Genomic DNA, 16238 nt, shown 5'->3' with positions numbered 1-16238 from the left:
TAAACACAACAGCCTTTTTAAGAAGAGGTTTTCCTCTACTTGCAGGTTCCCTGCCTTGGTATGCCCCCACACTCCGGCTCCATAAAGGGCCACGGACAGACATCTCATTTGAAAGATCGTCAACATATCTTTGATCCGTTTATCTCCAATGTTTGTAGCGAATTTGAACACTCCATGTGAACTTTTCGCCATCCTAGCCTGGACATTATTGATCTCACTAGTCCAGCTGCCTGATTTAGAAAAGGTAATGCCAAGATAATTAAATGTTTCCACCGTAGACACCTTATGGCCTTCTAAAAAATAAGCATGTGGTTTCTTACACACCGCCCCGCACTCCATTATAAAAGTTTTAGTTTTGTTAATCAACAGTTTCCTGTCATTGATAAACAGCAGGAACCTATCCATCAAACGCTGTAGGCCAATAGGGGTCCTAGACAAAATAACAGCGTCGTCCGCATAAAGAAGTACGGGGACGCTGAAATCTTTTATTTTTGGAGCGTCAGCCACAATTTCCTTTAAGACTGAGTCCACCTTATTAATAAAAAGAATAAATAGCAAAGGGGCAAGCACACATCCTTGCCTGATTCCCCGTCTAACCCTAAACTTGGGGGTACACTCTCCGGTCTGGCCGTAGCGAACACTAGAGTTTAGTTTGGCATAAAGTCTCGCTAAAAAGTAGACAATTGCCTCTGGGGCCCCCAATTCCAATAGCGTGGACCATAGGATACTATGATCCACCATGTCAAAGGCACTACTCAAGTCTGCAAAGCAGAGATAGAGCGATCCTTTTTTTGCCTTTGTATATTTGCCTATGATTAAATCTAAGTTAAGGCATTGTTCCAATGTTCCTCTGCCTGGCCTGAAACCGTATTGAGAGTCCGCAAGGATATTATTGGACTCGGCCCATTCTTCCAACCTGACCATGAGAACCCGGCTCATGACTTTCACCGAGGAGTCCAGGAGGGATATTGGGCGGTAATTCTTTGCATCCCCCCTGTCACCTTTCTTGAAAATCGGTACGATAATGGATTCTTCCCAGGTGTGTGGGACCCCATAACATACAGCAGTATTAAAAACTTTTGTCAGCAGTGGGCCCCATAATTCAGGTACAGTTTTGTATACGTCAATAGGGACCCCATCAGGTCCCTGGGCCTTCCCACCCTTGCTGGATTTAATACTATCCCACACTTCGGCGATAGTGATGTTCAAGGGTATAACAGGCCAACTGTCCTCATAGGAATTTCCGGTTCTAATCGAGTCAAAGATCTGTGAGAAATGGGTAACCCAGCTCTCTGAACTAACATTGGCTGTTAATTCTGGGAGCTTTTCATCCTTTAAAAAAGGGCTGTTTACTGTTGCCCAAAATAAAGAGGAATCCGCTGTAGAGGCTGCCAAATCTAGTTTTTCCCAGGCTTCTAGTCTGAGTTCATTTTTCCTGGACTTGGTAGCCATCTGATAAATCCCTCGTAATTCCCTAATGGTTCCCATATCTCTCTTCTTATCTGACAATGCTGTTTTAAGTTTTTTTAGTGCAATAGTACAGGCGTGATCAAACCATCCCTTGGGCTGGTGTTTCGTACCCTTATGCGGTACAGTGAAGTTGCTGTTTATAATTCGGTTAAGATTAATAAAAGTATGCAGGGTTTCGGCATTTCCCTCCTCCTGTTCTAAAATAGTGACTATTTCTGTGAGACACCTCGACACAATGGCGTTAGACTGAATGTCCGCTTTATTGCCTTTCCATCTAATACGAGTGCCATTGGGGCGGTGGGGCTCAATATTAGTAATAGTACATGGGGCAAACACAGGTCGTTCCTTCCATAGTGTTAACTCTGCCGTGATACAATTATGATCGCTAATCAGGTTGTCTACAACCACAGGGGTAGAACACCTTGGGGCAATTCCAGATGATAGACAGAAAAAATCAATCACTGTATTGGCGTTCCTTCCCGTATAAGTGGGGACAATTTCCCCTAAGTTATTAGTCTGGTTAGCCAGTATTTCCATATCATATGTCATTAAAATTTTGTTCAGAGAGTTACCATATGCGTTGTGAGGGAAATGGGAAACCCCATCCCCCCAACAATCAGTAAAACCACATACCTTTTGGGTGGCAAAAGGACACACCATTGTATTGAAGTCTCCCACCCAAATGATATCAAAAACAATATCAGACTTAGTCACTATATTTTCCATAGCGGATTCTAAAGCAAGTACAACCTGGTACCTTGAATTGTCAAAGACATTATTATAAAAATTAATTAAAAGCATATTCCTGTCATGCTCCTGTTGAAGCCATAAGATCTGAGAATGTGTTCCAACCAACACATGTTTTTTTACTTTGACAGGTATATCAACAGCAACCATAACCAATAGGCCACCCTTGGCTCTACCCGATGTTGAGGCCTCAGCTGGTAGGTTATAAGAGACAAAACCATTGTAATTGATTGGATCAACACACCAGGTTTCCTGGAAACATAAAATGTTAAAACTGTTAATAAATTCAACCCATCCTGGGCAAGTGGTCTTGGAGGAATGTCCAGCAATGTTCCAGCTAGCGATCAGACAGGCACTCTGGCTCCAAGATCTAGGGCGGGAAGGATGGCTCGTGGGGTCAGAAGGGATGTGACTGCAGGGCTGGTCATTCAACAGAGGGACACAGTTCTCGTCTTCACGGTGAGCAAAATTTCCAACGGCAATAACAGTCCCACTGACATTCACTGGGTCTGGGACCCTCGTTGCTTCAGTCTCTCCCTTGTCTCCAGTAATATTAGCCACAATAGTTGACTCAGACAAATCTATCCCCAGTCAATCGTTCCCATCCAATCCACTCAATGCTTCATATCTATTTACCGTGGTAAAGATAGGACCAGGGAGAACATACTTATCTCTTTCCCTCACCCCAGTATGTGCGGTATTTGGACGGATGTTATGATGCAGACAGGGTCAAAGTGAGTGCAATGTTGGTTTGTGGTGTAGACTATTGGAATACCTTCAGAGGTAGATGTCAGGGTGAGAGTTGAGTCAGGTAATGTGCTCCCCTTCTATCAGCCAGAAGCATAGAATCTCAGCACTTCTGGGCCAGATTGGTGCTGCATATTGGTGGAAGAACTGCCCATGCTCTCCAGGAGGTCTACGGGAAGGCTGCTTGAGAAGAGCAATTATTTAATCTTCTCTTGTTTCCTGTGTCTTCACAATGAACCCAATCCCCGTCAAGTCACAGTCTGAATTTGACACTCTGAGTTGGTATCAAGATATGGAGGGAAATGGTCAAGTTTTTCTCCTGCTATATATATATGGGTCTGACATTGGCAGCATGGTATGTGGATTGTGGATGTAGGTAAGTAAATAAATGAGGGCACACTTGTTACGACCTATAACATGAGTTTTTGTAAGTGTGTCTAAGAGTCACTATATGTACGTGTCTGTGTGTATATGTGTGCATGAGAACTGATATGTGAATTTGTGAGTGGTTTGAGGAAGAGGATTTTATTGTAAGGGTCCAAGACTACAGAGATAGAGACAAGGGATGAGATCTAGTGAAATGAATGAGTTTCTAGGGAGCTGGTGGTTGATTGAATGGTCATCTAGCAGCTGTTTAAATAGAGCGAATTGGGGTCTATCTTTAAGCTGATGTTGAAGACACTGTGCACAATGAGAGTGTAAAGGGAGGTGCAGAGTCTTGAAAAAGCTGCAATAGACTTAGGGGTTGAGGGTGGTGTATAATTGCGTGTACAAGTAGAATCTTTATGACTGTGAAGTAACCACGCTCGTGGCAGAGACTCTGTAAAAAGATAGGACAGGCTGTGTGCAAAGTCTCGACCACAAATCTTACCTTTATGAATCAGGCCCAGAGTGCCGCACAATGCTAGGTTCAAGTATATACAATTTACCATCTTTCACACAGCCTATCTCATGCACAGTAAATGCAATAAAATATTTCCCAGTGGTGGTCATGAAAGCCCCAGTGACTATATGGTAATTCCGAAGATTAAACATATGCTATGGGATTGTGCTTGTTTGTCTGACTACTGGCCAGGGGTTATGGATAGCTTGGTGGCCATCATGGGAAGGGCTGAGCTACACGCCAAGGAGAGTTGCATACAGAGTCTTGGCAGTAGTCCCAGGGCTTATCGGGAAAAAATCAAGTTTCTAGACTTAACTCCGATTGTTGCAAAAAGAACGATCATTATGAAGTGGAGGGCTGCTGCATGTCTGATACTGTTGACCTGCAGGTCATCAGCTCTTCAATGGACTGAGGCAGAGAGTACAGAAGAACACAGGGAGGAAGCAAAAGGCCTTGGAAAGCTCCCCATGAAGCACCAATGTGAAGAGCTGGTGCAGTCTTTGAAAGATCAGGCCGGTGAGGACATCGGACCACCCTGAATTTAAATACGCATGCAACTCCACATGCTGGTATCCTGAGACCCACACAGTTAAAATGGCCCTAAGTCTCTTCTGATCTGTCATTTACAGCCCCTCACAGCCACGTTTTTCGTTGTTCAAATCTGTTTATTGAATATAAAATTTAACAGAGAGAAAATAAAGCAATATACATCACAAGTAACACATTACACTGATGGGGACTTGCGAAAATTATACTTTACAACAAAAACCAGGGAAGGATGGGGGTATGACAAAAATATAGCGATATACTTCACAATTAACTTAATACACTGGTAGGGACTTGCTAATATTATACTTTGCACCAAAAGCCAGGAAGGGACAAGGGTACAAATAAATGTGAAGGTCTATTAAACATCTTTATTAGAAGAAGCTCATCCCAGGTGAGGGACCAAATGTATGGGGATCTTATATATGCAGACCTGGAGCATGTGTTATGTAAAAAAAATTGTGCATGCCAGTGTGGCAAGTTAAATATTTGTTAGGAATTGTAAGATGACGCTAATGGGAGTTGAGGTTAAGAAACGCTCAACCCAACCAGATATCAGGGGGGGGATAAAAACCCAGGTAGGGGTGTCAGGGAGAAGAAGATGCGCTCAGAGTGTCAATGGGGGGGGATTGTAGAAACATATTAGGAGGGGGAGGAGATCCCATCAGAATCTTGTGGTGAAGGACAGTGTTGGCGTGTTCCTCTTGAATATGGTAAGAGGGAGTCCTTAAAGAGCTGCAGAGCTCGAAGGCGCGGGGCAGCAAAGAGAGAGTTCTCTTTCTGAGATAGGTGTTGAATAAGTGGCTGCCAGGTGTAAATTTAGTGTCTGTATGATTGAGGTGGGCGGAGAGTAACTCCAGGGCCAGGACATGCCATTGGTGAAAAAACCATGTCGCAATAGGTGGAGGCACAGGTTTTTTCCAATTGAGAGCTATGGACTGTTGTGCTGCCCCTAGAATCTGTGCAATTAGAAGCCAATCTGAGTGAGTCATGGCTGCTAATTGTGAGGGTCTAATGCCTAACAGGGTCACTATTGGAGAGAGGGGTATGGGGAAGCCCACTTTATCTTTAATATGGCTAAGGACCTCCTTCCAGAAGAGCGTCAGGTTGAGGCAGGACCACCAGATATGAATGAAGTCACCCAATCCTCCCTGACATCTCCAACATGTTGAAGGGAAGCCCGGTACCATTGTCTGGATACGAGCGGGAGTGAAGTACCACTGCGTCATGAGTCTGTAGGCCGACTCGCGATGGGGAATGCTTTGATAGATATCTCGTCAAAGCCGGTCTCAGCTCTCCGGGGGAACCTCCCCACCAGTATCTATAGTCCATTGTTTTTGGTATGTGTGAGGTTGGAGCTGCTATGAGTGTTGTAGCACTTTATATGTGTGAGAGATCAAACCTCTCGAACCCTCCAAAGCCCGGACCAGGGACTCAAAAGGGGTAAGCGACCTAGTCGCTCCCTGCATGTATGCGGGGAGACCAGTCAGTGCCGAAGTTGATAGTATTGCATCCTTGAAGTGTCTGTGACGTGAAATTACTTTTTGCACTCTTCAAAAGTGATGAATGTGTCCCCAAGAAATAAGTCTTGGATTGTGCAACAGTCAACCCCTGTCCAGGGCGTGAAGGCGTGAGGCTACAATGCAGGTGAAAAAATGGGATTGCGTGCTATAGGTGTATTGGGGGATGGGAATGAGGTCAGGCTCTGAGATATCTCAAGTTTGTCCCATATGTACAGGACCGTTTCTGTGGGGGTGGCTATGTATGCACTACGGGGGCGGGCTACTCGGGTTAGGCAAGCTAAGTCCAATAAGGGCCTACATGAGACCGCACGGTCAATTTGGAACCAGTGTTTTTCACTTTCACAGCCCACCCATTCCAAGATGTAACAGAGATGACAGGACCAATAGTATTCAAGAAGATTAGGGCACACTAATCCCGCAAGGCAGCATCAGGACTTTATTGGAAAAGCGGGGCGGCCATTACCCCATATGAAGGTGGTTAAATCTCGTTGGAGAGATTGAATATCTGCTTGAGGAATTGGGGTAGGAAAGGTTTGAAATAAATATAGCACTTCTGGGAGGAGAGACATCTTAACTGTGTTCGCCCAAGCCAGTAGAGAGGGAGATTTCTCCATCTACGAATATCCTCCCGTATGACGCATCTGTAATTCGGGCAGTTGGTGTGGGTCCAGGAAGATAGGGAGGTCAAGTCCTAAATATCTTATCGAACTCTCTGACCATCTCAAAGGGATCAGATTCTGTAATTCTTGAGTCTCTGAGGGCGGGAGGTTAAGATTCAGGGCATGGGATTTGGCTAAGTTGATTTTAAAACCAGAGGCCTCTTCGAAAGAGTGCATAAGTGAAGCTAGTGCTGGAAGAGATGAGGTCAGAGTGGGGAGAGAAAGAAGAAGGCTGTCCGCAAATAAGGAGATCTTATGCTCGCACCCCCCAAAAGGGATACCCGAGATGGTGGGTAATCGGTGTACTGCAATCGCTAAAGGTTCCACCACCAAGGTGAATAGGAGCTGGAATAGCGGACACCCTTGCCTAGTGCCCCCGATTATAGGTTTGGGGGGGTGAGACGGCCATAGACACAGATACGCGTAGTCAGTCACGTGTAAGGGGCCATCAATCTGGAGATCATAGTAGTGCCTAAGCCTATTCGATGTAGGACCTTTCGGAGAAAACGCCAAGCCACCCGATCAAACGCCTTCTCTGCGTCTAGTGACACCAGGCAGACAGGTATATCTCTATGCTGTACTTTTTCTATAAGATGGGCTATGCGGCGTATATTGTCTGTGCCCTGACGGTGGCAAATAAATCCGACTTGGTCCGGGTCGATAATACCAGGTAAATAAGGCTCCAGACGGTTCGCAAGGATCTTTGTATAAATCTTTGCTTCGGTGTTTAAGAGGGCAATGGCCCGAAAGGATGTGCAGAAAGAGGGGTCTTTCCCTGGCTTTGGGACAAGCACTACTTCTGCTTCTGACATGGTGGGGGTGAGGCCTGTAATGTCAGTAAAATTATTAAAAAGGTGTAGGAGGTGGTTCTGATCCCCTCCCGTATAACATTTTTGTTCAAAAGCTAGCAGGGAGCATTCTGCTTTGTTGGTGCTGTGTAGGCCCGAAAGGATGTGCAGAAAGAGGGGTCTTTCCCTGGCTTTGGGACAAGCACTACTTCTGCTTCTGACATGGTGGGGGTGAGGCCTGTAATGTCAGTAAAATTATTAAAAAGGTGTAGGAGGTGGTTCTGATCCCCTCCCGTATAACATTTTTGTTCAAAAGCTAGCAGGGAGCATTCTGCTTTGTTGGTGCTGTGTAGGCGCAACTGGCCCCACAGCGCAGCAAGATGCTTTTTGTTTTGTAGTGAGGGTTGTTAATGATCTTTATGTTCCAGTGCTTTAATTTCAGCAGAAAGAGTTGATTCAAGGAGGTGAGCCTCCCGGGAGGGGGCTATAGCAATGGAGGAGATACCTTTCCCGATAGTCGCCTTGAAGGCATCCCATCTGATAAATTCGGAGGTTTCGGAGGTATCATTTGCGATGAGGAAGGCCTCAATCTCCCTACGCATATCTGCCATATCGACTGGGTCATGCAGGACATGGGGACGGAGTCACCATCGAGGGTGGGCACTACGCTGTAGTTTGGGAGGCTGAAGAGAAATCGATACATGGGCATGATCAGAGATTGAGATGTCAGACATCTCAGCAGCTGTTAAAAGGTGGATCGGGGGAGGGAGGGAAAGCAGTAATCAATTTGTAAATTTTGAATGATGGATATGGGAGAAGAAGGAGTAGTCCTTGATGTCAGGGTGTAGGTATCTGCATGCATCCAATAGACCTAAGTCAGTGATGACATTCTTGAGGGGCACCGACATGGCGCCAGTGCCCTGATATGCTTGCATGCTATGGTCCCATTCTGGGTCTCAAACCAGATTAAAGTCGCCCCTAGAATAGTTGCTTCTTCTGAAGGGTTTAGTAGATCTTTTACGTGGGATCGCAGGAACATGTCCTAGGCTTGATTGGGTGTGTAAAGATTTAGGAGAGTCAAAGGCCGTGCGCCTCATTGTATTTGGAGTTTAAGATAGCGACCCTCAGTGTTCCGTACCACCCTGGGGGTTTTCCCACCCAGTCCAGGCCTCAGTAATGTAGCCACTCCAGCGGTTTTAGAAGAGGAACAGGTCCAATATTGCATTGGATATTTAGGGTGTCTCATAAGGTGAGTGTCTGCAGAGATAAGGTGAGTTTCCTGGAGGAATATAAGTCAGGGTCCTGTAGGAGTTGGTAGTGCCAAATCTGGCGTCTCTTGTTAAGGGAGTTAAGCCCTTTAACATTAAGTGAAAGAAACTTAAAGGGAGATATTGTTGTCATCCTGGTTGGGGTATCTACGAGGCAAGTTTGGCGAGGTCTCATATGCAAGCACTAGTGCAAATTTGGGGTCTGCCTGATTTGTGGGGAAATGTGTAAGAGTATATCTTATGCAGCTTAAATAAGAGGGGGTCCTCAAGATACATACTATGTTAGAGAAATCCAGCCGTGTCCCACACTCTAAAGAAGCATCTAGAGAATAGTGAGGGGGAAGAAAGGGAGGGGTAATGATAATATTATCAACAGCAAACGGCCAACAGGGCCACCAAAGTTCAATGTCTACGAGGAATAACCCATAGTTCACAGAACGGGCCATTCTGAAGAAGTCACTCTTCTACAAGACACTGTAGTTGTGGGGGTAAGTGGCAGGTGAAAGCATTTATCCAAGTCTCTGCTTCCGCAGCCCGCCCCTCAGAATGCAGTAGGAGCCGCCAGCCACCAGTACATCTCGGCAGAACATAGAGGCAGGTGTTGAAGTAGTCGAGGGTGAGGCTGGGAGTCCCATTTCACAAATATATTTATCCATGCTTCCACAGTAGTAAAGGCATAACCAGACAGTGCATCAGGGTATCTGATTATGTTGCGTATATTTAGACCCCTTTTGACAGATTTAAAAATAGAACGGGTTGAACCGCTAGAGTTTAGGAATATGTGTATTCCCTTTTAGGTCATTCCCTTTGTACAGGAGAGCGAGGCTGTGGGGGAGAGTCATTCAGGGTCCGGATGCGATTAATGATGTCTTGTCCTTGGGATGTCTCTTGGGTCTAGGCGGTGGAACAGTAGACCATTCCAAGTGGGAAGGCACTCCAGGAAGACTGTGTGGGGAAGGGGGGCTCCCCTCCCCAGAGTCCAGCGGAAGATGAAGGAGCTGCTTTGCTTCTCTTAGCGAGCAAAGGACTTGGCGCTTGCCCTCCCAGGAGAAAAACGTAATGCTTGATACTTAATTTTAAGTTCACGGAGCTTGTCTGTAACTGGTTTGCATTCTTTGCATCTGCGGAGGGTAACAGGGGCTATATCTTGAAAGATTTGAATTGAGTATCCATTGTAGGACAGGGCTGTAGCTCCCTGGGTCTTCCTCTAAATGGCTTCCTTTTCAACAAAGAAATGGACATGTGTGAGTATGTCTGGGATGAAGTCTGGGTGTCCTCTGGGGCAGGGGACTCGGTGGGCTCTGTCTAGGGCAGGCAGGAATGCATCGTCATCCTCCCGGATCGCCTGGAGGAGTTCCGCCATGAAGGTCTTGATGTATTCGCCTTCTGCCCAGCGAGTGACCCCCTAATGCGTAAATTGTTCCGCCAACTTCGATTTGCAAGATCTTCCTGTTTGAGTTGTTGGTTAATATGCTGATCTTCAAACTCCACCATTCTACGCCAGAGACTGTCGTGATCTTCCATCCTTGCACCCATCCTGCGCTCAAGATCATCAACCCGACCTCCGATTTCTGTGACATCCCTCCGAATGTCCTGCAGGCCAGTCTTGAAATCTTGTTTAAGCGATCCGATTTCTGCCTTGTTTCCTGGAGAAAGTAACTCATAAAGGCTTGCGTGATCGGGATCCCAGGCAGGCTTTCATCTGTCTCAGGTCCCGAAGGGTGGGATGCAGGCTGTGTCTGGGGATTGGATTTTATCCATAGAGAGGTTACAGGGTTGTCTCTAGACGGATTGGGATCTGGGTCTTTGTTTGCTTTAGATCTAGGCATGGCTAGCGAATGTTTTTGGCAGCGCTCTGACAACCCTGGGGTGAGTGCAGTGCCGGTACAGAGCTGTGCTGCAATTTATATATCTTGTTTAATTGTGCCCAAATCCACTCAGTTTCATGCTATGAGAGGGCTGTAGGCTGCGGGATGAAGACTGAGAGTGTGCCCAGGGTCCGAGAGCAGGTTAGTGTGCCTCCCCTATATAACCCATGGAGAGGGGGAGACCCAGGTATTGTAGTTGGCTCAGGTTGAGCTCTAATAAAGCAAGAGGATTCCAGGTAGGTCTCATTCACAGGTTATTCCAGGGGGGCTATCAGATCTCCTGGGTCCCTATCCCAGGTTCTTGATGCGCCTCCACGCCAAGGGTCCAGCGGGAGCCCAGGGCCTCAGCTGAGTATAAGGGCTGCAGTTTTGCTTCAGGTGCACCCTAGTGGGACCAGCGTGTGAACAACCTCAGGTGTATCAATCAGGGTGGGCCCAAAAGTCTTAAGGGCTCACTTATATATGTCCTGTAGTGGTTAGGCAGTCAATAGGTGGATAGTATCGGGGTGGCCCAGCTGCTGCGTGGTCCTCGCCACAGGTATCTACTGTCTGCTAAGCACGCTGATGGGGTTATTGGCCCCCCACACTAGAAAATCCGCCAGAGCAGGCTCAGGCCCAGAGCCTGTCCAAATATTTCTGTGCCTGAAGTAGTTTGAGGTGGGTAGCATCCCAGGTGCCAGGCAGGGTCAGGGGGGAGCCCACAGCAGTACCTCAGAGGGATGGGGCACCCCCACCACTCGCTGCATGCGCATTACCTCTTACCCAGGCAGGCAGATCTTTGTCCTCTTCAGGGGGTGTGAGCCCCTGGTAAGGCTGAAGGCTTTGCAAGGGTACCGCGTCTTCCTCAAGGTGTCTCTCTGGTCTCGGCCACTGCCCCTTGTCGCAGCTTGATGGTGGGTGGCCCCAACTCCCTCATAGGCCCCCAATGTCAGCCTCAGGTGGCGCAGAGCAAGCTGGACTCGCGGCAGGCTCCTCTTTCAACACAGGCCCCCTTCTGTCCACCCGGGTCGCGAGGTGATCTCACAGCCGGATGACCCGACAGGGGATTGAAGACACACAGGTGATGTCGAGGGCTCTCCCAAGCACAGGGGGATTACGTCAAGGTCGCCCCAGTCAGCCGCAGCCCGGAAGGCCAGGCTTCCAAGCCATAGCCCCTCAGGCGCAGGGAGCAGCAACGCCGGGAAACCAGCCGAGTCCCATGTCCGACTCAGCTGCAAGCGAGTAGGGCCCCCGATCTGGTTGCAGTAGTCCCGGGGCAAGGCAGGAGGATCAATAGCCCCCATGAGCACAGCCAGGCAGAGGCGACGTCAGATGGGGCCAGGTGCGGGACAAAGGGGCAGATCTTCAGTCACCGCTCTAGGCCCAAGATGGCGGCGACAGGCTCTGTGACGGCTCTACCCCTCAGCAGCTAGCCAGCACAGAGAATCTCCGAGTACCTCTCCAGCAGGTAGGAGGCATCCCCCGGTGCCCCGACAGCAGACTGACTGCTCTGTGATAGCAGGCAAGCCCGACAGCTGGCTAGTTAGCTTTAGCAGGCTGCTACGGTGCGGAGACCCAGCGATTCACGTCTCACTCCATTCGCAGCCTGACCACCACCCCACAGCCAAGTTTTAAAATATTTTCTATGACGAGGAAGGGCTTCATGCCAGACAATGAACACCTTATGCAGGGGCCCAAAATATTTGTTTTAGCTGCAATATATTATGACCAATCTCAAAAACGTAGCCATAGAAGATGACCTGAACCACCTCATTTTGACAATTATTGTGCTTTATTGTTCCTAATTTTACTTTGTTTTTGTCTTTCACTAAGACCTTAACTGCCTATAGAGTGCATTTACAAAATGTGTAGACATCTAACAGTGCAACTTTGCCTTGTAATGTGCTTTATTACATGAATAAAAAAGGAATGAAAACTTACCTACAGTCAGTATCTCTTAAAACTGCTAATAAATATGATTATTTTTGAATGGGGGAGTAGTAGATGAATATATAAGGGAAGTAAATGCTCCGGAAAAAATGATTGTTTTCCCAATCCAGGTCAAAAGGTACTTTCTGAACATACTGTGCATGTTTAATAGCATACATACAGTGTCGCACTCAGGACAGCACCCGGAAATTGAGACTACCACAGAGTGGTTTTGAATACTAAGTGAGCAGCCTGTTACCATAAGAGTGTCCATATTGGATTTGGGCAACTGGAGAACATCAAGAGTTCAGTGATCCTAAGGAAGGATATGCAGATGACATGCACAGTAGTTAGGGGAAAGCATGATGGCAGATGTTAGAGACTTCACACACGAGTGTCCAGAACAATGTAGTATTAAAGGGCACTGGGATGCAGATTGTTCATAAAGCATCAGGTACAGAGCAATACAATGTCATGACACCAATACTCAATAATTGTGATGGGGGTATAAATTGATATTAGCCACAAGGGGTGTCCCCCACTCAAATGCTCAGGATACAGTTGTAGGCATAGTCTCACAGGTCACTGGGAGTGGAGAGCCTGTGGAGTTCCCATCTCAGTTTCAATACAGAAGTCACTTTGCCTCAAAGGTGTGTGTGTTTGTCATTTCCATTTGTCATCATTGTCATTTGGCCTTTTGATCCTGGAGCAGATTGGTCTGAAATGGTTAATGTACTGTCTAAACTCATCAAGCTGTCCTTGGGAAACACAGGTCTTCTTTTGTGGCAGATGAATATCAGGATCAGACGAACCAGGCAGAAGGCAATTGTCAAACTCAAAAGGAAGGCTACAGGAGACACAACATAAAGCTAGTAGTTAGTTAATGTTCAAGACATGTACTCCTTTCTCTTTTCTCAAAATCATGTTAAAATCACTTTTGTGGCCTTCTAGGCGTGCTGTATTTCATATTGTCTACACAGCCCAGAATCAAATTAATGCTTTTGTTAAACTGAATTCCTACTGTATTCATCTAGTAGGTCTATTTATCTTTCATCAATACAAAGTAGATAAGAAACAAACTAGTAATGGTAGAATTTGTGTTTAGTCAGTAAGTGTTTTGTTGATCTCTATTGGGTTTTGCTTATTTTAATAAAACTTACTAAGGTGTGTTCTACGGAAACAAGGAAGTCGGCTGTGGTATGTGTTCATGCCATGCTATTCAGTAGGCTCTTTTTAAACACAGTACCATGATGTACAAGAACAATTACATAAATTCTGTACGGCGTAATTGTTGCCAAAAGCCTGGCCTTTGCCTGACTCATCCTATATCGTCTAGGATAATTTCAGTTTTAGACCAACAGAGTCAATATAACACATGCTAAAAAAGGCTCCACTTAATCCTAACAAGTGCATCTGACATTGATCTCCCCACCCTGTCATTAACTATAGCGAGAAACAGTGCTATGACTAACATAGCCAAGAGTTAGCTGGTTCTCAAACTACTGTTAAAGTAATGAGTATCATCTTGAGGGATAATGTGGGATAATTTCAATTCTCAATTTTGTAATGTTCATTCTTCCAAATAACCTGACAAATGTATAGGATTTATAGATGTACTTAGCTCTCATGTATCCCTTTGAGTCTGCAGCAATCAGTATAATACATTGTATTACATTTAAATCAAATCTAGCAACTCACACAAAATCTACTAAGACATCCTCTTGATATCATAACTGAAAATCCCTGTGTAGAGCCCTGTATCCATGGGTTGATTTCATTTTCACATTTCAGAGATCAAAGATATATCGTCAATAAAAAAATAGACCAAATGTCTAGAAGTTTTTTTAACTGAAACCTACATTATTTTATGCATAACATCTTCTTTATATCTACAAATGTGCCATGGAAACCTTTGAATTCACTTTCTTCATCTTCCATAGACCTTTCGTAATACACAATGTGCCCGAGGACATTGCAGCCATTTTTATGACATGGATCTCCTATAGTTAAACTTTGAATACTCCTTGCAGAATATCCACGGTAGATCAGGTTGTCCCAATCAAGTAAATCAAGTAGTCCCAATCAAATACAAAAAGTCAGCATACTAAGCAGTCTAAAATAATCTTCCTGTTTAAGCCAGTCTCCAATTGTGGCCATATTCCATGCCAAAGCAAAAAAGTGCAAATTCAAATTAGTTCTTCTAAAAAGGAGCGAGCCAATTCCTTATGACCAACATATGTAGAAACAGACTGTGATACTGAAATAAATTTCCTCAAGTAGGAATTTTTTGTGAGGCTCCAGACGCCTGCTCCGTATGTGACAAGAGAAACACACTTCGCTCTATATACTGTGTATCTCCCTTTCAGCGGGCTCTTCCCCAATTTTGCTGTGAAGATGTTAATCGCAGCAATTTTAGTATTGAGTTACATGTTCTGGTTGTAGCCATGCAATAGGACCTTTCTTAGCCAGAGTGTATTTACCAATACAAAAAAGACTTAAGATGAGGCACTGGAGTGTTAAACTGTTCCTACCCTCTTTTTAAAGCCGAACTGAAACTCCAAAAGCACTTCATTCTCCTCGGCCCAATTATCCAATCTGGTTAGTAGTATTCCATCTGCTACCTTAAGTAGAGAGTCCAAAAGTAAGATTAGGTGGTAGCATTTATGATCTTTATGATATCCTTTTTTATATATGGATACAATTATGGACATACACCAAGTCTTAAGCATTCCAGACCTAGAAACTCCTCTCAAAACATTAGTCAATAATGGACTCCATAAATCCGTACTAGTTTTTATAAAGAACTAATAGCGCCCCATCAGGTTCCAGGTCCTTCCCACTGAGGCTATTATTAATGGCAGTGATTACCTCTTTTAAGAAAAAGACAAGATGTGCTTTACCTTGGTCATTCTCTACGAGAGCACATTGTTTAAAATCCCCTCACTCCTGTGAGTGGAATTCTGAGAGAAGTACATTTTAGAGAAATGCATGACCCAATCATCTGGTAAAATGGCCATCTCCAATGAGAAATCAATTAATTGCCTAAAATACGGGTTATTAACAATTGGCGGCAATCAAAGCTGACCCTGCCTCATCTTTTATTTCCTGCTGCCTGGTGGCGAGAGCTACTTGATGTGCGCGCCTACAGACAATCACTTCATTACTATCTCTTGTGGTTCTATTTAAAGCCTTCTTCAAAGATTTAAGAGGCTTATTGCAATTGGAGTCAAACCAACCCCTGCATTTTGAACTGAATTGTAATAAACTTCTCGTCAACAACTTTTCAACTCTGCTGGCAATACTCGTGTATGTATACTTAATCTCCGAATCCCCAGCATTCTCATCAAGGAAAATATTTACTGAGGTAAGGTTAATGAGAATACAATTGGTAAGAAAAACCTTTTGGTTGATTGTGCTCCGTTTTAAACTCAAGCCCTTCATGCAGGCAATCTTTAAAATGTACATATACTTTACCCCTGTGATTTTTACCTCAGTATTTTAACAACTTATTTCAATACTCTAGGATTGTAAAATGTCCAATTCGCTGGCCCAGGTTTCACTAATATGAAATCATTCGCCATACTAGTCTCTCTGCATACAAACATATGCTCAAAGGGGCCATTTGGTGCAGTAACCAGATTATTTTTAAACAATACATTGTTCATCATTCCTCCAAACCCATCATGGCTGAAATGTGTTATATCTTGATCTATATTATCAACAAACCCACAAACTTCTCTTGCTGGAAATGGGCAGAGGTGTATATGAAAGTGACCTGCCCCTATCACATACTTTTCTATGCCTCCAACCTGACCAATGGCATCTAGTTCT

At 45.1% G+C, this 16238-nt stretch overlaps 1 protein-coding gene across 1 annotated transcript in view; it reads right to left on the bottom strand.

Moving 5' to 3' along the window:
* Positions 1–4531: 4531 nt before the first annotated feature.
* The window catches only part of LOC146831576 (uncharacterized), a 96770-nt gene continuing 85063 nt past the window's right edge, over positions 4532–16238 (bottom strand). The window contains exon 7 of the mRNA XM_085605924.1: positions 4532–13254. Within this exon, the coding sequence (XP_085462050.1) occupies positions 13052–13254 (203 nt within the window). The 3' untranslated portion in view covers positions 4532–13051. The remainder of the gene's footprint in view (positions 13255–16238) is intronic.

The sequence above is a fragment of the Triturus cristatus genome, chromosome 5_1 (genome assembly GCF_964204655.1).
Source record: "Triturus cristatus chromosome 5_1, aTriCri1.1, whole genome shotgun sequence".
In the NCBI taxonomy this organism is placed as follows: domain Eukaryota; kingdom Metazoa; phylum Chordata; class Amphibia; order Caudata; family Salamandridae; genus Triturus; species Triturus cristatus.
This window is presented reverse-complemented; position numbering and strand designations above follow the sequence as displayed.